The following is a 24,533-nucleotide window of genomic DNA, read 5'->3' as shown; positions in this document are numbered from 1 at the left end:
GTTTTGTCAGTGATTTTTATTCCCTGACATTCCAAAAAAGAATTTCAGGAGGCTCAGTTCCATGAGTTTTAGGTTTTATATTTATTAAAAGATGTTTTTTTTTCAGGGCACCTGGGTGGATCAGTTGGTTGTGTGTCCGACCCTTGATTTTGGCTCAAGTTATGATCTCTCAGCTTTGTGCATTTGAACCCTGCATCGGGCTCTGTACTGACAGCAAGGAGACTGCTTGGGATTCTCTCTCTCCATCAGTGGCTCTCCCTGACTCACGCTGTCCTTGTCTCTCTCAAAATAAATAAATAAACTTTTTAAAAAGAAAAAAAAAAGCTTTTTTGTTTCATAAGCAAAGCATTTTGAATTTGGTTTTTTCCAAGACTTGCTTTGGACATCTTGAGTGTGTAAGAAGTCAAAGGTAAATGTCTTTAAAACAAATACCTGATTATCATAAGGTGGCTCTAAGGCACATTAATGATTTAGGGGCTGCTACCCTCACTGTCCTACCCTACACTGGCATTCCTGCAGATCAACACGGGATGATGCACACACCTAAGCCTTCAGATGCAGGAGCTGTCAGCATTTTTACTATTCTGTACTATTCTCAAATATTATTCTCATCTAAAATTTGCCCTTTGCATGTTGAGATCCTTAAGAATGTTCTCTTCAGCTTACGCTGTAAAAGTCATTCATTGATTCCTTCTACAAAATTTTACAAAATCTTATTAGAGGCTTTCAACTGCGGGCTCCAAATCCCTGAACTGTGTGTCATTTGCAAACAGTACACGTATTGAGAACTCTTAAATGCATGAAGGGTGCTACACATGTTAAGGTCTCCGGAATGACTCATGTGTAATAGAACTGCCACAGCAACAGTTCTTGGTAGGTAACAGCCTTTCTCAAAACATGAGGAAAACAAAGCAAGATGATGTCATCAAGGATCAAGCCCAGAAGTGTACTACTGAGTGCCTGGGCTTGGGTTTCCTGTCTGTTTATGCGGCTTGTAACAAAGAAAAGGGGTCACAGAAGAAGAGTATTTGTTGCTATAAGAATGAGCCATCATAGGGGTGCTTGGGTGGCTCAATCAGTTGAGTGTCTGACTCTTGGTTTCGGCTCAGGTCATGACCTCACGGTTCGTGAGTTCGAGCCCCACATCTGGCTCTGTGCTGACAGTGTAGAGCCTGCTTAGGATTCTCTGTCTCCCTGTGTCCCTTCCCCATTCATGCTCACTCTCACTCAAAAATAAATAACTAAACATAAAAAAAAGAAATGAGCCATTATATGTCTTAAGAGTTAGATCGATTTCATTATAACTTTAAGACTGCTGACAGTGGCCTGGCCAGCTCATAGATGGGGCTCTGTCAGCAGCTGGTCCCCAGCTCCTGGTTAGATACAGACCTTTGTAAATGCATTTCCCTTGCCTGGAACATTACCATTCTCCTCACCCTCACCCCCACTCCCACAATAAACTTACATATACAATTGCCTACTTGTCACCTAACCAGTCCAACTCATCCTTTCCAGATGTCATTTCTCCCAGGAAGTCTTGCTGAATCTCCCAAGTCTAGGCTACATTCCCACACTACGTAGATCTCAAGGTGCCATGTCACTTCTTTAGTCATTTTCTCATGCCACCTATCACGTGCATTCTAATTATCTGCTACTCGTCCATATCTGCTTCTGTACTGTAAGTTATTTAAAGGGATTGTCTTGTTCGTTTTTGGATTCCCAGGCCTCTCACAGTGCCTGGGATATAATAGGTAACACATAATAATATGTAATACATAGTAACACTAAATAAGTAAGAGGTGTTGGATGGGTGAATGAATAACTTGCAGGTTCGGGACACCTTTGTGGGCATTCTTTTTTTTTTTTTAATGTTTATTTATTTTTGAGACAGAGAGAGACAGAGCATGAACGGGGGAGGGTCAGAGAGAGAGGGAGACACAGACTCGGAAACAGGCTCCAGGCTCCGAGCCATCAGCCCAGAGCCTGACGCGGGGCTCGAACTCACGAACCATGAGATCCTGACCTGAGCCGAAGTCGGACGTTTAACTGACTGAGCCACCCAGGTGCCCCTATTACTGTCAATTTTTAAGTAATGATAGGGCAAATAGGAGCATTCAGAAACTATGAAAAAGTGGTCATCACATAATTTTGAATGTGTGGTACCTGGTAAATTGTAAAAGAAAATACAAGAAAATTTTAAAACGTAGACATGCACTAAAGAAAGGTTAAGTATGTACAAAACGTTTTCTGCAATAACTAATAAAATCAAGAATATGATTATTTAAAGACTAATTGTAGTCCATAAAAATCTTTCATAAGACTCTGACTAGTTCAGCCATCTGACTTTGATATATTAATTTCTGAAGTAACAAAATGCCAAATATTAATCTGAAATCCTAAAGTCATAAAGCATTAATAGAATACTCAAGTTTGACATGTTTCCTAATTCGGTGTATGATAGTTACAGACATTCTGGTTTCTGACCTTACCACACTCAGACCGGAGGTAGTGAGATTCCACAATAATTTGGCATAGATATGATTCCACCGATGTGACAAACTGGTTTCTGAAAACTACATGCAAAGTGGATTTTTTTCTTTTTCATATATTCAGATGCATTTTTATTCCACTAGAATAGTGTCGTGTTTAAAAGAATTGCATTTGAATCAGTTTGTAACATGAGTTCCTCAGAGATAAATGTCTTCGTTACACTTACATGCTTCCTGTTGAAATTCATTTCTCCCTCCTTTACATTTCTGGCAAAATTTCCATGTACATGAATGTGTCATCCTGCTAGTTTACACTCTCTCTGAATGTACCTCGACTATTTTTCACTTACGTATCCCCTAGTGGAGTAGTTCTTAGTCCCAAGGGCACATCAGAATTTTCTTGGAGGTTCTTTAAAAAAATGCCACGTGGGCCTGCACCCCACACCAAACCTACTGAATCGAGATGGGGGAATGGAGTGTACATTTAGAAAAGGTTCTCAGGTTATTCTGTTTATCTGACTTTTGGTTAAGAGCTGGAGAGCTCTGGTCAGCAAGGCTAAGAGGGGTGTTTGAGAAGTGACTAGTGGAGTGAATTCTTTTTTTTTTTTAATTTTATTTTTTAACATTTATTTATAATTAAGAGACAGAGTGCAGGCAGAGGAGAAGCAGAGAGGGAGGGAGACACAGAATCCGAAGCAGGCTCCAGGCTCCGAGCTGTCAGCACAGAGCCCGATGTGGGACTTGAACAGTCAGACAGTCAACCAACTGAGCCACCCAGGCGCCCCTGGAATGAATTCTTGTGCAATGTTCCCAAATCCTCCATACTTTTGAGGCTCCTCCATTCAAGGCATCCATCGTTCAGCATCCCTCATTCTTCTTGTCTATGCTTATATCTATCTCTCATTCCTATCCTTGCCTGTCTCTGCTTTCCACAGCTGTTATTATTCCAAAGGATACTCCTCTCCATTTTATCCTGCCCCGTTTCCTGTAGGGAGAAACTGTGAACTACTTTACTGTAGGGGCTATCTTGAATTTCCTTTTATCATCTTCTTCCACCATCCCAAGCCCTCTAGATCACATATTTTATTGTGCATCATGGCCTAAAATTATTTTATGTATGGTTCCCTTGTTTATTATATGTTTCCCCTTAATAGAATGCAAGGTCCTTAAAAATGAAGACATTATGACTTATTCAAAGTTTTATCCCCGGTGCCTGGAAGAGGACCTAGTTCTCAAAATGTATTTGATGAGTAAATGAACTAGAGCATTCGTTTCTTGTGTGTTTAAATGCAGTTAATTGTATGTTACATTTGCCTAGTTCCTACTGTATCAAACAGTCTGCTGCCTTCAGTCCCATCTGCTAGTTACTGCTCTGCAAAAGCCATCATGTTAAGGTTTTAAAGGGCCAAGTACTTTTATTTTACTAGTATGTCAAGGTACCCAACAAATCAAATTCATGGAAAGCCTGTTTTTGAAGAAACTAGAAATTATATATTCTTTAGCATGGATAAATTCGAAGGTGAAGAGTAGAAAATTACAGACATCTAAATGGAGCCAATGCATTTGTTAATAATATAGGAAATGTTACTTATACATGAGAGAATTTCTTAATTTTAGTTGAGGGTTTCATGGGTTGACTCAGTAAAATGACCATGATGTAATATTTAACTCAGACCTGGCCCTCTCTATAAAAACTCAAGATCAATTATATGAACAAACACAAAATTATTCTTGGGTTCTATAGCACACCTTTTAGCAGAGTCAAAGTGAGTTTGTTTCTACTATACATATAAAATATTATCAGGATCTGGATACTAGACTTCAAAGTGAGTGGCTGGCTAGGAGCACTGGCCCATAGAGCTGCCTTTAGCCTCCTAGTAGGTGTGGGAACCATCAATTGTTCAAGATAAAGAAGAGTAGCTACTTGAATTCTACTTGAATTTCTTGAAGTTGTTCCTCCCTGTCTCTGCTTAGCATGCAGAATGTAGAGTATCCAACATGACATGGGGAAGGTTTCCCTCTCATGTGCAAATTCCAGAATGCTGTGAGTCATCAGGGGTGCTACACTGTGGTGCAACCATTATGACGCCCCATGTTACCCGATGATGAACCATAAAATGTTCAAAATGGTTAGTGTTAATGGGAAGTAGGTACAAAGTTCATGGGCTTGAAAATACTGAAGATTATTTCACTTGCTCTGTGAGTAGCTCCATTTATAAGAGTCACTTGGTTCTTCAATGTGATTAATAGAATGTACCTATCATAATGCCAAGGCTAATAATAATAGTTGCCATGTATTGAGCACTCCGCATTTGCTAGGTTTTGTGTTGCTTGCATAGGTTATCTTACCTCATCTGATCTGCTTAACAGCAGGTCGGTAGCTTTATTTCTATTTTCAGATGAGGAACCCGAGTCTTTCAAATATTAGGTGGTTTACTTTGTGGTGGAATTTGTACATGATTACCCAACTGGTGTGAATTTACAGCTCATACTAAGCACTAGCAATCTGCCCCTATAATTCTATGTTCCATCCCATACCAACGGAAATCGTCACCCTCCACATTTCCAGTTGTAAAAAGATTAAGCAATTTCCGGTGTAAAGAACTCACTTCCCTTCAAAGTGAACCATTTCTGATGACGCATGCACACAACTTGCCTTCTTCTCACTTGAGAAGAAAGAGTAAGGGAAAGGGAACAATGGGACCAGAACAAAAGCGAAGCCTGAGAGGAGAGCAGCGCCACAGTCTGAACTCTAAACAAAATCCCTGCCATCTTTTGAAATGTGAGAGCAAGGCTGTGAATCTGTCTGAATCAGAATCTTCTCCAGCCACAAAGCAGGTCCCTGCTTCACCCTGGGATGGGCAGTGCCGTCTTCCTGGTCTTTTTTTCCATTTTGGGACATACTGTGTCAGCAGGTATTCTTTCCATTTAAGCTTTCTGCTGGTAAGGACATTAAGCGGGGGAGCAAAACTAAACTTCATCCTTGTTTTCCATGGCAGTCCAAATCCTTCTTATCATCTGACATAACAGAATTACTTTTCCGGCCCACACCACACTGAGCTTCTGGAGAGCAGGGAACGGTGATCAGTTAATCGCTCTCTTTACTGCCTCCACCCCCCACCCCACATAAAAAAATAAAACAAGCAGATGACACCAAATATACTCTCAGCAAATGTTGACTAGAAGGGAAGGCATGAGTCACGACTGTTTATTTCATCCTGCTAAATGTATGGTATTATTTAGCCCACGACCTCCATATGCCATTAAAAAGTAAGTAGCTTCACAAAAGTTTCCCAGAATTAGGATAGATGTACTGTGATCCACACTCCTAAAAGGGCTGTTGCACTGGAAGAGATATGTATCTTTAAAACAAGGAACCAGTTAGAGAGAGGGAGAATGATGTTTTCTTTTTTTTCTTCAAGTCAAGGAAAATCCAGTTCTGGAGCTGTGTCTCCATCAAAGTTAGTCGAATTGAGCAGCTCCCACCCTCTTCATTTTTTCTTCTTGTTGGGATTAACTGCCCTACCAGATTCTAACTGGGCTTCCTCAAAGCCGGTGGTTTTATCCTGGGATTTGTGGTGCACAGACTTGGGCACCCCCTTCATTTAAACGTCAATACCCTCCCAGCAGTGGTTATTCCTTAGGACCAAGTATTGTTCTTCCCAGAAGCTCTCTTTACAAAGATCGGTTTACTCCAAATTCCTTTATCAGAGTGGAGAGAGATTTTAGAGTCAGAGGACCTTAAATCCATCTGGTTTCTGCCATAACCAGGGGTGTCAAGTCCTCCTTGTAAAACAGGGAAAAATGATTCTTAAGCAGCAAGGTTACTGACTGAGACGGGGCAGGTAATCCTTTAAGCGGGTATAGTTCGGCAATGATAGATGGTCAATAAATCCTCATTTTGATAAGGACCTTGGGACACAGACAAATGGGAGGGGAGACGATTTGAAATTCTGGCCGCTTTCCAGCAGTGGGGAAGAAAGGGCTCGCGGTCGGGATAAAGGGCCCATCATAAATAAAGTCGCTCCTCATTAGGGGGCGCTCTCTCTAGCCGTTTCACGAACTTCATAATCTCTGTTAAAGGACATCAGCCTCTCCTTGCTAAATCGCTCTTGGTCTTAAAGTACTTCTACATCTTAATAGGGAACTCTTCTAATCAATCCCTGTCACTTGTAGTATTAAGATCAACCAAAGTCTACACGGAGGTTCTTCAGGTGGTTTGAGAAAGTGGGACTTTTGACTGTCAGCTACCAGCTCTCCAACTCTACTCCCACCCTCGAATGTGGAGCGGGCGTGTTCTCAGCTCGCAGCTAGGGTTTAATTTCCATTTCCTCCCGGTGGCTCTACACGCTCCGGGGAGGTGGGGCGCCCGCCATCCGCGTGTGGTTTTGGGGTAGTAACCTCTTGTGGCGCAGCCGCCCTCCTCCACCCACAGTGGAGGCCGTGACGTCACGGGCCTGGCCCGGGTCCCCGCCCGGCCTATAAAGCCGCAGGTGCGCGCCGCGCCTCCGGAATGTTCGCACACCTTTTGCCTGCGCCCGAGTCGGAACCGAGGGATCCCGAGGCGAGCTGTAGGCGCTCGTCCAGCGCCCGAGCCCGGCCGGGCGGCGAGCACGGCCGCACACTCCCTCCTCTCCCCTCTCTCTTCCGCCACCTTCTGTTCCAGCCGCGACTCCCGGCCGAGTTGCCCCAGAGACCGCGACGCCGCCGCCGCGCCGAGGGACCAATGAGAGCCCCGCTGCTGCCGCCGGCGCCCGTGGTGCTGTCGCTCCTGATCCTGGGCTCAGGTGAGGGCATCCCGGCTCCGAACTGCCGGCCTGCGCTTCTCCCACGGCGGGAGGCGTCCACGGCAGCGCCCTCCCCAAGGTTACTGCCGGGGAGGAGGAGAAACGCGGGCAGGTGCCTCTGACGTCCCAGGTCAGGAAGAGGGTGCCGGAGAGTTCCCGAATTTTTTACTTTAGTCCAGCTGGAGGAGACCTCAGAGATCCTGTGCTCCAAATTCTGCCTTTTACAGAAAAAGAAACCGAGTCCAGAAAGGTGAAGCGATTTCCGCAGATCTTAGAGCAGTTAAGTCTTAGAGCAGTTAAGTCCTGGACGCGGAGCGCTGACTCCTGCCTAAAATCTCCATCTCCTCTGTCTAGTGATTGTTTGTACCTTTACCTTCCTAGAGGCCCTCCCAAGGAGAAGTAAAAGCACCACCCTGTTGCTCCTTTAGTGAGACCTATAAGATAAACCAGGGGCCTGAAACTTTAGGCCCCCAAATCTCACCTGCCCCCCCCCCAGGTTCTTCCCTAGGTAGGAACAAGAATAATGAAACACTGACAGGAAGAGTCCTTACTATCAAATAGCATTTATGTTGTTTTACAGTTATGTATGTCACCTTTTTAAAAATATGAACACGTGTCAAGAGAGTCTGATATTTATATCTAGAACCCATCCGTTCAAATGGGTCATTCTAGCGAACACAAACGCATTTGGCGTGTGAAGTGATGGGACTCTACAGACATTACCTGTTCAGTAATTAGACGGACTTGCCTATATGGCAGCATTATTTGGTGTGGAAGGTAATGGAGACCGTCTGTGGAAAAGAAAACCTCGATGAAAGCAGCTCTGTAAATTGGAGCAGCTGAGTTTGCTTGTTGGCAGAATGTGAAGATGCTTTCATAAGTGACTCAATCCCAAACAATAGCACATGTGCAATAACAGCTTTGATATCAGAAGATAAACATTTCTCCTGAACCCAGCTGACTGGTGAGAAAGGCACTCACTCTGCTCTACCTTTTCTTTTCTCCCGTTGTTCTTTCTCCCACAGCCCATTATGCTGCTGGATCAGCTGCCAACGACACCTCCTCTGGGAAAGGGGAACCATTTTCTGGGGACCACAGTGCCGATGGATTTGAGGTTACCCCAAGAAATGGGTCCTCAGGAAGGGAGATTTCCCCTGTGAGTGAAACGCCTTCTAGTAGGGAACTGTCCTCGGGGATCGACTATGATTATGCAGAAGAGTATGATAACGAACCACAAATATCTGGCTATATTGTAGATGATTCAGTCCGAGGTGAGTGGAGGATAAGGCGAAAACATAGCCTAGAAGATGTGTGTTTGTATGGGCAAAGCTGCTTCAAAAGAAGAGCCATTCCCTGTCTCTCGGAGTGGTTTTCTTGCGTGTACGTGTGCTGCATATGCCTTGGGGAAGCTAGGATGGAAGGAGCTGTGTGTGGGTACATCTGATATGTCTGGAGCTCTAAAAATGGTTAATGTCTATTAAGTCTACTTTACAAGTAGGAATTGTTAGCATTTTACAAAGATGATAACTAGAGGAGGTGGTTTTGCCCAAGCTTCCACGGCCAGCAAGCAGTTGAGCCAGGATGAGAACTCCAGTGTTTGATGGTGATCCGATGCTCTTTCCCATTGGGCCACACAGCCTCCATGCTGAGAGACAGACATAGACATCAACCAGTCATCAGCTTCTGTGTCTACTCCCCATACAGAAATTCCCTAAAAACCCGCATTTTAACACAAATAAGGGAACAGAACAAAGTAGTGGGGAAGGACTTTAGTGGGGTTGGACTTTAGCTTTTAAGTACCCCAGGTGTTGAAAAACAAGTGTTTCTAAAACACGACAAAAATAATAATATAACCTTCTGGAAATATTAAAGAACAACTATGCATGGATTTCAAATTGCTAAAAATCATGATTTAGCCCCAGATTCCATGTGTTAGTTAAATGATAGTGAGCCATAGTTTTGTTCCTTTTTGCTGTTATCTGATGTTTAAAAAAGAGCATTTGCTTAAAATGAGAGTACCAAAGTAAGAGGTTAAGTATTGTTCGTTACCCTCATATTACTTTGGAGTTTCAGGACAGATGAGGTCATCAGTAAATCTAAATATCCTAGAGACATCCAATATGGAGGCAGAACATAATGCCCCTTCTCTCCTGACCTTAGTTTCCCTGACTTCTCCCCCTCTGTCTGCCTTGCAGACCTGGTGAAGGGACAGCAGGTGATACCACAGGGAGAAAGACTGGGTTAAGCGACAAGTGGAAAAAGCTTTAGGGAACACTCCACTTTACTGCTTGTTCAATAACTTGTGCTTTTATGTGAGGTGGGGAAGAGGTTCATTTATATTTCTTTTTGGAAGGATAAGAGGAGAAACTGTTCTCTTAAAGATGTTTCAAGTCCTTAACGTTTCAAACGGACAAATAAACTGTTAGCAGTGAAACTGACTAGTGCCTTGTGAAATACAGGGAAACTGATGGGTGAGCTCCTTTGAAAGGCTGTTGAACCCCTGGGGTTGCTGTCTGTTGCAGCACTTCAGCGTGGTGATGATTTGTCTCTGTCTACAATTTGCAATGTATCTGATAACGTGCAGTAATACTCATTTAAAGTGTTTTCTTTTAGAGGACTTATTCTAATTTGTGTTGCTTATTTATCACCAAATTTTCAATATAAAAATTGCACAACCGGTTAAGCATTGCTCCTAATTTGACTATTATTAATGTCCTAATAACCTGCTAAAATCCTCATAATATTTATTTGTCGCTTCCTTGATCACAGGGTTCTATCTTTGATACACTTGCCTATATTTCTAATGTTTTCTATTTAATGGGACATTATGCAGGACCATTATGACTAATGGTATTATGACATTATGGTATCTTCCTCTTTTCACTGGTCTCTGTTTGCTAAATACTTGCTTAGATAAGCCTATTCAGGTACTAGTATAACAAAACACACAGCTCCAACATGAACACTCCTCCCTCCCATATTTAGTATGTGGGAAAACTATGCCCTGTATAGCAATAACACTGAACGAATGTTTCTGTAGATCAAAAGAGTTAAGATGACTGACTCTCAGAAGCATCAGGTACAAATATTTCTAGATTCCTATTTTTCAAATAGATTGACCACAGAAATGAGCCCCATGGAATGAATAATTATAACCTGTCATAATCTGGGAGTTGGAGAAAATTGATTAATTCTAATATATAATTCTCCGTTTTTTCCATCCTCAAGTAATACACAGTAATTCCCAACTATGATAATGAGCACAAGACCGAGATGCATATATAAAATCAACAGATACACTAAAACACCAGTTTAGTCAGTAACCTTGACCTATCCACGAGAAAACATAGGACAGGGGGGAATGACAAGTTTTGATACCCCAGCACTGTCATTCTCTAGCTGCATGTCCCAGGACATATAACTTGTCTTCATTCAACTTCAGTTTCCTCATCTATAGCATCTGGATAACAATACACTCAACCGTGATCTGAGTTTAATCAAATTAATGCTCCTTACCAAGAATTTGGTATGTATAAGAAATTCAAGAAATGTGCAAGATATTTCCTCGTTTTTTTTTTTAGACAGGTACATACTATTAACAATAGTGATAATACTGGTACAAATAAATTCAAAATATGTTTCTAAGCTTATAAAATAACGAGGAGGTTCAGATTTTCAAGCGCCACACCATTCAGATATTCTCTTTAACCAGTTATTATATATGAATTTGGGTTAAATAATGAGAAAAATAGGGTTATCATGCCCATGAGCTCTCACTGCTAGGACTTCTTTCTCCATGTCTCCAAAATGATATGCAAGATGAAGAGAGACTGCTGTCAATAAATCGTGCCTATTTTTTTTTTTCAGTTGAACAGGTGGTTAAGCCCATGAAAAACAAGACAGAAAGTGAAAAGACTTCAGATAAACCCAAAAGAAAGAAAAAAGGAGGCAAAAATGGAAAAAATAGAAAAAACAGAAAGAAGAAAAATCCGTGTGATGCAGAATTCCAAAATTTCTGTATTCATGGAGAATGCAAATATATAGAGAACCTGGGAGCAGTAACATGCAAGTAAGTTTTCCTAAATTAAAAAGAAATCTATTTACAACACTAGGTCTGAAACTCCTAGATGCAGAAAACCATTTATTTCTCTAGTGTCAAGGGTCTGTAAACTTTTTATTTTCTTTTTTTTTTAATGTTTATTTATTTTTGACAGAGATAGAGAGACAGAGCATGAGTGGGGGAGGGGCAGAGAGAGAGGGAGACACAGAATCCGAAGCAGGCTCCAGGCTCCGAGCTCCGAGCTGTCAGCACAGAGCCCGATGTGAGGCTCGAACCCACGAACTGCGAGATCATGTCCTGAGCTGAAGTCGGATGCTCAACCGACTGAGCCACCCCAGCGCCCCCATAAACTTTTTCTTAAAGGACCAGGCTGGCAAATAATTTAGGCTTCTTTAGTCGAGGTTATGTATGTACTTACAACTAAAATGTAACCATTTAAAAATGTAAAATCATTTTAAAGTGTAATGACCATCCTTGGCTTACACACTGTAAAAAACCCGACGAATGGCCAGATTTGATCCACTGGCTACAGTTTGCTGACCCCCGGTTTTATAATATACAAAACAAACTATGTAAAAATATACAAAAGGTTTGCAAAACTTTTTTTTTAAAAAAAAGAACCTAAAGGTACTCTTCACATAATGCTCTATACTCCCTCCTCTCAAAAGCTACTGGCACATTAAATGATAGTGGAATGTATTAGCTGCATCATAAGTGACAGAACTCATCAGGTGGTCATAAAAGGAGCACAAAGAATGAAAAGGTGTGTCTTCTTGGAATATCACACCCAAACTAATCTCAACTTGTTCTTACACTAATAGATCTTTGGCTTGAATGCATTCTGTCTCCTGATTTTGAAATACAAATAGATGGCATGACTTTTTTTTTTTTTTTTTTTGAGTGTTACAATTAAATGCTAAAATAGAGAGAATGCTTTCAGTTACTATTATAATTTTTGGATGTGGGTTGTTTCCAGATGTCATCAGGATTACTTTGGTGAACGGTGTGGGGAAAAGTCCATGAAGACTCACAGCATGGTTGACAGTGATTTATCAAAAATCGCTTTAGCCGCCATAGCTGCCTTTGTGTCTGCCGTGAGCTTCACAGCTATTGCTGTTGTTATTACAATCCAGTAAGTATGGCATAACTTAAAGATTCCTAATAAAATAATGCCGGGTTGGTTTATTTTCAGTATGCTGTCACAAAGTACTATATCCCATTTTAGATGAATTATTCTATTGGTGACATGTGATCCTTGGTCATATCTTTACACTTCACTGACAAAGATCATAGAATTAGGTCAACATACATATTACTTCGGCCACCATTGAAACTTCATATGTAAAGCTATTTTTCAAAAAGCTTAGAAGTATTTTGAACTTAAAAGCAGATGGTTGTGTTTCATGTCCTGTTTCCACTCATGGCTACTTCCTAATCTCAGACTGTTGATAGCCGCTATGAATATCTTTAAGCTTAAGGAAGCTTCCCAGAGTCTAATGACAGCCTGGTTCTGGTTCACAGTAGGTTGTCAGAGATCCTGCTTTGGCACGAAAACTCACAAAGAGCTTCAAACCAGGAGCCAAGAAAAGATACATGTGTTTCTGTTAAAACGCAGAATTTGGAGTTAGAAATGTCCTAGCACGGTACTGATTTACATAGAACGTGCGCCTATTTGTAATTGTTAAAGGTAATATGGGAACTCAATTATGAAAGAAGAAAGAGGGAAAGAAAGAAGGAGAAAGAAAGGAAGAAAGGGAAAGAGAAGAAAGAAAGGAAAGAAAGAAAAATTTCCTCCGTAGGGGCAGGGCGTAGGAAGCAGGGACAATTCTGTTACTGTTCTACTCCTGCAGTATCTGCCCTGTGCTCATAATAACATCATCACACTTCATGACCAACGAATGTTAGAAGTAGACTGTTCCTGGTAGTAGGCACTGGTGGGTATGTCAAAATGGCATTGTCTGTCAAACAGAAGTCAGTGACTTAAGGAAGTTGGGGGAGGGCGTGAATGGCTCTATAATGACTCATGTGCTACTAGAGCTTGGGAAAAGCAATAGACTCATTCTAATTTTAGGTCTTGGTAAATTACTTTAACAACTGGACTGTGTGCATGATCTACCACTCCTGCCATTCAGGAAACAAGGAGTTATCTTCTGCCATTGTTTACTATTATTTAAGATGCAGATTAGATAATAATAAAAAGACACATAAAAAAAAAACTTTTATGATGCACATAGAGTTTGATGTGTGATTTCATTTTGTTTTGCACACCCTGGAAATTATTTTGATCTGTTAGCACCTCAAGCCAGATATGCAAACGTGTTCAGGAAAAATATTCTCAGATGAATCATTATTGTTTGACATAGAAGGATAGAAGGGAAAAAATAGCCAGATAGGAAAGATGTTTTGAAATAATTATTTAACCTTGTGATCGTTCAGGTTGAAATATTTAATAATCCTTTGGAAAAGTGTGGAAAAACTTTTGTCACGTTGGCACTCCTAAAACCAAGCAGTGACTTTTCTCCTTTTCTCCCATATTCTTGTGTTTGGAACATATAGCAAACACTAGCCCAAGCCACATTTTGCCGTTTTTCCGTAGTTGAATTTTTTTCCCAAACATCATGTCAAAGTTTTTACGATTTTAGTAGGAACATTTAGTGGGTGGACTAAAGACCTACCAAAAATAGAATTTCTTGTACAGCACCAAGACTGTTTTAAACAATTGAATTTTAACAGAAAGTAAAAATAAATAAAACTAAAAGGAAGTATTTATTATATTTAGAAATCAAGAAAACCCAACTTGTTTGGAAAAACTCTAACCATTTCAATTAGTTTGTACAAGTGTAAAGTCCTTTCGTGGTAAAACTATACCATCTTTTTCTTCCTCCAGTTAACACATGGCAACTGTGCTAAGTGTTGATGAAAAAAGAATGAGATCTTGCCATTCGAAACAACATGAATGGACTTAGGGGTATAATGCTAAGTGAAAGTCAGACAAAGACAAATTGATTTCACGAAGAAAGACAAAATCATTTCACTTACGTGCGGAATCTGAAAAACCAAACAAATGAATAAACAAACAAAAAGCAGAAATAGACCCATAAATACAGAGAACCAGCTGGTGGTTGCCAGAGGGGAGGGAGTGGGGACATGGGCAAAATGGGTGAAGGGGAGTGGGAGATACAGGCTTGCAGCTATGGGATGAATAAGTCCTGGGAATGAAAGGCACAGTATAGGGAATATAGTCCCTATTGTAATAGTGTTGCATGGTGACAGATGGTAGCTACAATTGTGGGGAGACTAGCATAATGTATAGACTTGTCGAATCATTATGTTATACCTCTGAAACTAACCTAATATCGTGTGTCAGCCATTGAAAAAAAAATACCAACACATAACAACGTGTTCCATACCTTTTGAAAGTTTGTGTCTCAGGGCATATCTACTTAAATCCCAGTACTCTGGGAATATGTTTATATAAAGTCACCATGAGCATCCCCTTAAAAAGAACAGTTATAAAATATTCTAGAGCTGGGTTTAAGTTTTGGTTTGGTGTAGGATACAGTGTAATGGTCCATGAGGACTCGCAGAAAGGAACTCCCTGTACTCACGAAAACCCCAGTCAATACGGAGATGAATAGAACTTTGATGACCATAGAATATCTTGTTCTCTGAAGGCTTCGAAAACGATACTTCAGGGAATATGAAGGAGAAGCTGAAGAACGAAAGAAACTTCGACAAGAAAATGGAAATGTACATGCCATAGCATAACGGAAGGTAATGAATGGTACAGGTTTGGGTTTGAAAAGACAACTTTAAATCATATCCTATAATTTTGAAAAATACAGTATTGGTTACCTCAAGAAAAGTGAGGAAAGTAAGTGTCCTCAATTATGGATACACTGTGAACATTGGCTACATGAAAGCCTTAGTTTTTGAGCATGAGATAGGTTCAGTAGTGAGAAAAGACTATGTCCTAGTATCATAACAGATGTAAAAATGAGGCAGACACAGATCCTCTTTTCAACGCAGTTAGTGTTTAGTAGATAGAATATAGTGTAAGGAACCAGAATGCTAGGGCCAGTAAATTATGTCATATGAAAGGAATATGAAGAGTTTCCAGTGAAGGAGACAAAGTGCCATGGGATGTGTGTAGGGAGCAGGACAGGATGCTATATGTAGGCATTGGAAGTGAGCCTCCAAAGACTGATGAGATTGGGACAAGCAATTATGAAGGGAGAGGAAGATTCATACTGTGAGATGGACGAGGTCACCTGAGAAACTTGTGAAAAATGGCCTAATTCAGATGGGTGTTGGAGAGAAGGTTGGAATGATAGGTTGAGCTCACATGGTGGAGAGCCAAGGCAGGGTGCGTGACCACAAACATGAGAAAGTGGCGGGAACAGGATGAATATCCTTTTAAAGAAAGGAAGTCAGAAGGGGGCAGAGGGTACAGATTTGAAATATACCTTGGTTAAGATATATTATAGTTCTTGTTTATAAGTTGTTGTGGTTTTTTTTTTTTTTTTTTTTTTTTGGAAAGAGGCAGAGTTTAGCATGTTGTAGGAAAGGTAAGGAGCTATAGAGAGGAATGTTTTATTAATAACTAAAGTGGACAGCTGAGGAAGCAAACTTCCAGAGAGAGAGAGCAGGCGAAGAGATCGAGGACACATTTAAAATTGGTCAGAAGGAAGAACTCCATTTCCTCAGACATTCAGGAAGGATGTCACATCCTTAAACCATCGATACTCTACCTTCATGGGCTTAAGAATCACTTGAGATGCCATTTAGATGTGCATATTCCTAAACCAAACCCTAAATCTACTAAATCCAGAATTTCCCTTTCTAGTGAACACTGCAGATGCGTGGAGAAGCACTGTTTCGCATTGGTTAAGCACAAGTATTATGTTCTGAGCCTATTACTGAATTAGTATGCCAGCTCAGTAACTCATGAAGTGGCTGATTATCTATGCCAGCCAAGGCTGTACTCAGTACTTAGCGTGGCAGAATTTATTATTGTGTTGGTCTTAAGCTAAGACCACCAACATGAATAAAGGGAGCTTTTTGGTTCTTTAGTGCAACTGAAATCTCTCAAAGGAGGTCTGAAATGATTTTTGGAAAAGGAATATGCTGGCCTGGCACGTAGTGGCAGCTATTAACTGGTAGCTACTGTTATTATGCCCTTGGTACTAATTATCCCAAATTAACTGTATATCACAAATATACTATGCCACCTCATCTTTCTTTTTAATTATGTCCACTGCACAGATTTGGTTAGGAAAACTAATTCCCATGAGTGTTGTTGGTTTTCATCAGGCAGAATTTGATGAAACAGGCTTCAGCATATGTAATCCTCCACCTAAGTAGGCCCATAACCAAAGCAGGTGTGAAAGAGGAATTCAAGTCCAAGTGATAGTCTGTCTCTGCAAAGCTCTTAGCATTTTTCACAATACATTCGAAATGGACAGAAATTCTGATTCCTGATTTTTTTGGATGTTTTCTTAAAGCCCTAATGAAATAGAGCTTCTCGCTAATATTTTATTGTATTTTTGAACAGGGTATCGGATCGGAGTCACTGCCAAGTCACAACCACGAGTGATGCGCTGGCTCCTCTTTTCGGTGGATCATAAGAAAACGGAACCTTTTCGTTCTGATGGTTTTAAACTTTCAATTGCCACTTTTTATGCTAAGTCTTATTTCTGTACATAAAGATGCATGGAGATAAAAAGTATTTTTTCAAGTTGTAAATAATTTATTTAATATTTAATGGAAGTGTATTTATTTTACAGCTTATTAAACTTTTTTAAGCAAAGAGATTGAGAGTTTGAATATTAGTTTTGAGACTGCAAGGCTGTAGGGTATTTTTCTCCTAACACTTAGGCGATCATTTCGAAAGCTCCTTCCGTTGTAACCTTCAAAACTTACTTCTTTTCTTAGAAAGCATTCTTCATGGAAAAATTATAAACTAGAGTCATTTAGTCCTCCTACAAATACTAATATCTTAAACCAGCCTTTCTTATTCTGTGTAGAACTTACTCCAAGTCCTGGTCTTTTAAAAACTTATAAAATCAACATGTAGTCCTCCCTCTCTGTCACAGTAGACACAGATATTAGAAAAGAAAGAAAATCCACTGCCCGATCATGATCATCATCACAGACAAGAATAAGTGTCAAGATTACAAATGAGGCACTTCAAAAGAATCAGGACATATTAAGAGACCTTCTTTCTCTAATATCATGACATGAATCTATAAAGCACTAACACCCATTCCTCCTTTTCCTCCCATGGCTACTATTTTTTTTTTTTTTACATTATTTTAAACAAATACATGTGCATTTGTGGTGAGTGCTCCTTCAAGAACATGAATTCCTTGGAATGACCCAGACTTTGGTTCCTGACTGGCCAACTAAGTTACCTGCACACAAAGCAAAATGAGCCAACCTTTATAATGTACGGGGGACATTTTGAGGAACTTTGTATAATTCCAGCAATCATCCCACAGAAATTCATGAATGAAAGGTGCCTAAAGCAGAAACACTTTCATTTCTCTCTAGAGAATTTCTCTCCAAACCCTTGTCCACTGATCACCTAACCCACTGGTTCCCAGCCTCAACCTGCGCATAATCACATGAGTTTTGGATGTCTCAATGCCCAGGCCCCCGTCCCAGAGTTTCCTATTTAAATGGACTGGTGTGGGTCATTAATAGCTGTATTTTTAAAAGTTCTCCAGATGTTTCCTATATGCAGCCAGTGTTGAGAACCTCTGATTCATCTCTGCTTGAACATCTTCAGGACACATTTTCCTCAACCTCATTCATGAAAGACTATGGATGATTCAAGTATAGTGCTACAGATACAAGACAGAAAAGTCCTGACTTTGAGACATTTGCCAGCCAGTTGGTGGGAGGAAGTATGTCTTGTCAATACAGTGCAATAAATAATTGGGTGATGTGTGTACTGGGGATCCATGGGAGTCCAGGAAGCTGTCACCTAGCCTGGCCTCAATGAGTCAAGGAGGACTTTCTAGAGAGTTGCTAGCTGAGATTATTCTTGAAGGATGAGTGGGAGTTATGTGGCGGTCACTATAGGCACAACCCAGCTTACCAGGTCATGAAACAGTATGACCTGAAAGGGAAAATACATAAAATAGTTCAGTATTACTGAAACCGAAAGTGTGAGGTCAACAGAGGCTATAAAGGAAGCAGTGAGGGCAGGGTCACCTAGGACCTGTAAGTATACTGCAGGCCAGAGGAATCATTCAAGCCAGTTGGTCAAGGGTAGAAACTTGATCAGATTTGCATTCCAATTAGGTTATCAGGCAACCAGGTGGGGGAGGGACTTGAACCAAAGCCAAGGGTCAAGAGACTGGCTTGGAAGCAGTTGAATGAACACCTGAAGCTGAGAAGGTAAATTGGGGAAAGAAAAAAACAACATGTATTTGAAGATTTGTTAATAGATTAAAAATGATTTATTATAAAAAGACTATGGAGGGAGGGGCACCTGGGTGGCTCAGTGGGTTGAGCCTCTGACTCTTAATCTGGCTCCCTTTCCCCCTCTCCCCATCTCCCTCACTTGTGCTCTCTCTCGCAAAACAAAAATAAAATAAAAAATAAAAAGATAAAACGACTGTGGGTAATGAGATAGGGAAGAGAAGAAATCTATGATGGCCTTCAAGTTCTTGGCTTTGGTGGCTAGGCAGATGGTAGGGAATATCTTGAACTAGTTTATTGAATATTCTAGATGGGAAGCATGGCTTTTTATTTATCCTTGACTGAAAAATGGCTCTTCTTTATTTTGTAAAGACTATCCTTTCTAATTTGTAGTGGATTTATGGGGAAATAAGGACCAGCCCAGCCAATTAGTCAACTGAATCAACCCTAGGCCTTGCTTCACATCTGAGATTGAACCTGTGAATGGGAAAAGTCTGCATGTGTGATAATGGGTTCAGTTTTGTATCTGTTGGGTTAGAGATTCCAAGAGATATCTACTAAGCAGCTAGCTCTATAAATCTGAAGTTCAGTGAGTGGAAGAATTACATATTGGGAGTGGTCAAGTATATATATATGATAACTGAAGCCACGAAAGTGCCCAAGATTACCAAAGGAGGTTATAATGAGTCCAAAGAAAATATATTTGTATTAACAAGTCTCCCCAGCTGTGATCACACACTTGTAGGGAAAAACCAGGCAACTATAGCCATTGTGAAGGTTCTAGGCATTTGCCTGCTATCCCATGTACTTTTCTAGCCCTTAAAACAAAAAGTTTATTAAACCATTGCAGTGGAGTAGAAAGAAAAAAAAACAACTTACTTTCATAACAGAAATAATAATCTTAAATTTATTGAATACATAGTTATCCCACAGATCATTCTGAGTGCTTTACACATAGTCACTCATCGAATCCTCATAATTTCCTTCAAAAAGTAAATACATTTTATAGATAAGTTATGCTAGGTTCAGGGGCACCTGGCTGGCTCAGTCAACGACGCATGCAACTCTTGATCTCAGGGTTGTGAGTTCGAGACCTGTGTTGGGCTTAGAGATTACTTAAAATAAAATCTTTTAAAAAATTAAAAAAGGGGCACCTGGGTGGCTCAGTCAGTCAACCATCCAACATTGGCTCAGATCATGATCTCACAGTTCATGAGTTGTATCCCCACATTGGGATCTGTGCTGACAACTCAGAGCCTGGAACCTGCTTCGGATTCTGTCTCCCTCTCTCTCTGTTCTTCCCCTGCTCATGCTCTGTCTCTTTTTCTCAAAAATAAATGTTAAAAACAAAAAACAAAAAACAAAAAAAAAACTCAGGGGCACCTGAGTGGCTCAGTCGGTTAAGCCATCCAACTTCAGCTCAGGTCATGATCTCATGGTTTGTGGGTTTGACCCCGCATTGGGCTCTGTGCTGACAGCTCTGAGCCTGTAGCCTGCTTCTGATTCTGTGTCTCCTTCTCTCTCTGCCCCTCCCCTGCTCGTGCTCTCGCTTACTTTCTCTGAAAAATAAATAAAAGCATTTTTAAAAAAAGGCTCAGAGAGATTAAGTAATTTGTCTATGGTCACACAGCTAGTTAATGATAGAGTCACGTGTTCTGGCTTCAAAGCTGACCCATTTAAACTCCCTTCCTCTACTACTTCTCCTATAGTAAAGTTTAGTTTAGGTCTAAACTGCATACTAATTTAGTGTGGTTTTAACTACCATTTGTAAGAAATCTGGTTTATTTCTTGAAGACTCAGATGACACTTTTATGTGTGCTGCCTTCACAAAACTTTCTAGGCTATACCTTCCCTTGCACCATGCACCATAGAGTTAGCCCACCCAAGGGAGAAGAAAGCTGGAATATTTATATGTAAATTGTATTTATAAATTTCAAAATAATTGGCTAAGAGTTGTTTCTGGGGTGGGGAAGATTAATTCCCTGGAACTTCTGGCCAGCCTCGTGTGTAGGCAAAATGAACTCCAGTGGTCAAAGGAAGGCCTCAGGTAGTGAGATACAGGTGGGCTGTAGGTAGGACTGATATACTGAGAAACAGAAATGACTTAGGGTTTATAGAGGGGACACAGTACTCATCTGCTAAAACGGCTGGTTTCTGGCTGGGACACCTGGGTGGTTCAGTCTGTTAAGTGTCTGACTTTAGCTCAGGGTCATGATCTCACTGTTGATGGGTTCAAGCCCTGTATCGGGCTCTGGGCTGACAGCTCGGAGCCTGGAGCCTGCTTTGGATTCTGTGCCTCCCTCTCTTTCTGCCCCTCGCCCTGTTCGTGCCCCCCCACCCCCCTCTCTCAAAAATAAGTAAAGACATTTAAAAATTTTAAAAAATAAGATAAAATGGCTGATTTATTGTGCAACAATTTAGTTCTTATTTCTTGGCCACTTTGTCATTCATTCAATAAACAATTACAAATAATTATTAAACTAAATTGGGTACCAGGCAGGTATAGAGTAGTAAAAAGCAACATCTCATAAGTACTAAGGAAAAGCATTTGCAAAGTTAACCACAAAAGGGGAAGGGCAAAGTAAAAGATTTAGATGGTGCCAAACTAGATAATAATTCTATTAGTAATTAATAATTCACTTGTTTGATAGATTTGACCCTTATGTGTTATAACTAAAGTAATGACACTGGTTTCCCCCATGGCTTAGAAATCGACATAATTACTCAATAATACCTGATGCAAATACACTCACATTAATTTCTAATCCTTCAAATTACACATATATATTATGTGTAATCATTAGTAAGTATTTATTGAACATCTACTGTAAGCAGAGTGATGCTTTAGACCGTACAGCCCAAACTTCTTTCGGATTTCTCTGCGGAGAGCAATTATGTCGTAAATTTCTCTGGGTGTGTATGTGTATACGTGCTGGTGATGAGGTCATTGGCAGCTTGGGTCACGGAGTCATAATGCAACGCAATTAGAAAACTTTAAAATGAGGGGCTCCTAGGTGGCTCAGTCAGTTACGCATCTTGATCCCAGTTCATGATCTCACCGTTCAGAGTTCGAGCCCCATGTTGGGCTCTGTGCGGACACCTCAGAGCCTGGAGACTGTTTCAGATTCTGTGTTTCCCTCTCTCTGTCTGCCCCTCCCCTGCTGGCCCTCCATCTGTCTCTCTTTCAAAAAGAAATAAACTTTAAAAACAAAATTAAAAATGAACTTTAAAAGGACAGAAAAAAAAAAAAAAACTACTCTATGTCCAGACTCTCACATAATATAAAATCTCTTGAGTTAGTTTAAGAAAAATTATAAAATACTTAGAACTGAATTAAAATGTTGCATCAAAATTTGTGAGGCACAGCTAAAATAGTACTGAGTAGACAATTTGTATATTTAAATATATTTATCAGAAAAAAAGAAGAGCTTAAAAGGAAAACAACTTAATCTAAACATTTAACTCAAAATTTTGAAAAAGACCAATAGAATAAATCCAAGGAAGATAAGAAGGAGATTTTTTTTTTTTTAACGTTTATTTATTTTTGAGACAGAGAGAGACAGAGCATGAACAGGGGAGGGGCAGAGAGAGAGGGAGATACAGAATCCGAAACAGGCTCCAGGCTCTGAGCTGTCAGCACAGAGCCTGACGTGGGGCTCGAACTCACGGACCGTGAGATCATGACCTGAGCTGAAGTCGGACGCTCAACCGACCGAGCCACCCAGGCACCCCAAGAAGGAGATATTTAAAATAAGGGCAGAAATAAATGACAAAGATCATTGGAAAACAAAACCAAAAGGCTATTATTTGGAAATACTAATAAGATAGGCCTCTGTTAAAATTGATCAAAATAAAAAGAGGATATAAAAATAAGCATAGAAATAAAAATTCAAAAGTATATTCAAAAAATTGCATCATGAAAGTAGAGTTTGGGTCAGGAATGCATGGATGGTTCAACACCGGAAAATCTACTACTGATGTATAAAAAAAAAAAAAAGGCAGTTTACACAAAAGATAGTTAAAAAGCATTAAAACTTTTTTCTTTTATTTTAATTCCCATATAGTTAAAACATTTTTTTTTAAATTAAAGGCAGAGAAAGCTTTTAAATGCAAAATTTACTTATAATTTAAAATAATTTTGGAACTAGGAATAGAATGCTTCCTGAGCTTGGTAAAAGCTATATATACTCGAACTTACAACAGAATTTATACTTAGTCACATATCTATAGATCTGAGACAAGGATGCACATTATCACTACCACTAACCACTGCTTCACATAGTACAATAATTCTGATCAAATTTGTAAGAAAAGAAGCAGAAGAAATATAAGAATTTATGGAAGTGAAATAAATCTTTTCTTGTTGCAAATAATATGATAGTCTACCTAGAATAACCAATAGAATTAATATGCCAATTATTACAATATATAAGATAATTTCATGGTATTGACAGACATAATGCAAAATTCCAAAATGAAGAGTATTCTTCTTCAATGACAGATTAGCTCAATATTAAAATAAAAAAAAATACCATTCATAATTGCTAGCAAACTATAAGATATATGTGTATTAATAAATACATGGTATTTCATTTAAGGAATGATTAGATATCTGTTAAAAGAAAACAAAAAAAAAAATCTGTCATGGAGAGAATCTCTTCTTTCAGACTTCGGAATGTAAACAGGTTAGTTTTCTTCCCAAATACTCTTTAAATTCAGTGAAGTCTTAATTAAAATTCCAGCTGGGTATTTTGAGGAACTTCCTACATCATATTCTAAAATTTTCTTGGGAAAATTTCATGAAAATCTGCAATTTTGAACAAATAGAGCAAAAACAAAGACTTGTTTATAAAGACATATACAAAGTAAATGTAAAACAGTGAGGTTTTATACAAAGTAAATGTAAAACAGTGAGGTTCTGGCATAAGCATGGACATGAGTATGAACAAATAGACTAGCGAGTTCAGAGATGACCAGTTATGTGATAAAAACAGCACTATAAATTAGTAAGAAAAAAATGGACTGCTTAACAAATGTTGTAGAGAAAAGGGGTCCTCGAATGTGGAGAAAATTAAAATCAGATTACCTTACATCACAGTCAAAGGCAGATCCCACCAAAGATTAAATATCTAAACGTGAAATGCAACACTATCAAGTTGGCACAAAATAATGCAGGAAAATACACTTGTGAATTAAAGTCGGGGAAGGATTAAAGCAAAATCCTACAATTTAAAGACATGACAAGAAAAACTGTTTTTTGGTTGTGTCAAACTTCAGAAGTTCTGTTAAAAGACGAATGTCATAGACAAATTCGACCGTTGACAGAATTGTAGAAGAAATGTACAATGTCTGAAACCAAAAAGGGATTATAATACACAAGTAATGACTAAAAATTAACAAGAAATTACAAGACCTTCAACGTAATGGAGGGAGAGGATATGAGCAAGGAATTCCCAGAATGTGAAACCTAAGTGACTAATAAGTACGGGATCTGGACTAGTGCTAGCCCATACGTTGCATTGGTGAAAATTATCAAATGTCAGCCCTTTCTGAGGACAGCTCTAGTTCCCTACCAGGGCACACAGAGCATGGCTTGGATCTCAGCTCCCACTCACATTCTTGCCTGGGCACTCTTCTGTACATAGTGTCCATTCAAACATCATGGCCCTGCACATAAAAGGATGCTCAAACTTATTAGAAATGACAGGAAAACACATCCAAACAATCAGATACCGCTTTGTACCCACGAGATTTGCAAAAATAGAGAGT

General features: G+C 39.8%; 1 protein-coding gene across 2 annotated transcripts; it reads left to right on the top strand.

The window, feature by feature from the left end:
- The first annotated feature begins 4,589 nt into the window (after positions 1-4,589).
- AREG (amphiregulin) lies at positions 4,590-17,149 on the top strand. 2 transcript variants are annotated; one of them, XM_058722280.1, is made up of 7 exons: positions 4,590-4,688; positions 7,156-7,276; positions 8,302-8,547; positions 11,144-11,345; positions 12,313-12,468; positions 15,011-15,110; positions 16,891-17,149. In XM_058722280.1, exons 1-6 carry the CDS (start codon positions 4,629-4,631, stop codon positions 15,102-15,104), a joined length of 879 nt encoding a protein of 292 aa, XP_058578263.1. In that variant the 5' UTR covers positions 4,590-4,628; the 3' UTR covers positions 15,105-15,110; positions 16,891-17,149. The 2 variants fall into 2 exon arrangements, with proteins under 2 accessions (XP_058578263.1, XP_058578262.1); XM_058722279.1 differs by lacking the exon at positions 4,590-4,688 and having other exon boundaries at positions 6,614-7,276.
- Positions 17,150-24,533: the final 7,384 nt, after the last annotated feature.

The sequence above is a fragment of the Neofelis nebulosa genome, chromosome 3, assembly GCF_028018385.1.
Source record: "Neofelis nebulosa isolate mNeoNeb1 chromosome 3, mNeoNeb1.pri, whole genome shotgun sequence".
NCBI lineage: Eukaryota > Metazoa > Chordata > Mammalia > Carnivora > Felidae > Neofelis > Neofelis nebulosa.
The sequence above is the reverse complement of the archived record's forward strand: the minus strand, read 5'-3'. Positions and strand labels throughout refer to the sequence as shown.

Bases quoted from the DNA above. Each gene is read 5' to 3' on its own strand.
- AREG (XM_058722279.1), top strand. From the start codon at position 7,003: ATGTTCGCACACCTTTTGCCTGCGCCCGAGTCGGAACCGAGGGATCCC. The intron at 8,548-11,143 runs GTGAGTGGAGGA...TTTTTTTTTCAG, and splicing joins TGTAGATGATTCAGTCCGAG to TTGAACAGGTGGTTAAGCCC. The intron at 12,469-15,010 runs GTAAGTATGGCA...TGTTCTCTGAAG, and splicing joins GCTGTTGTTATTACAATCCA to GCTTCGAAAACGATACTTCA.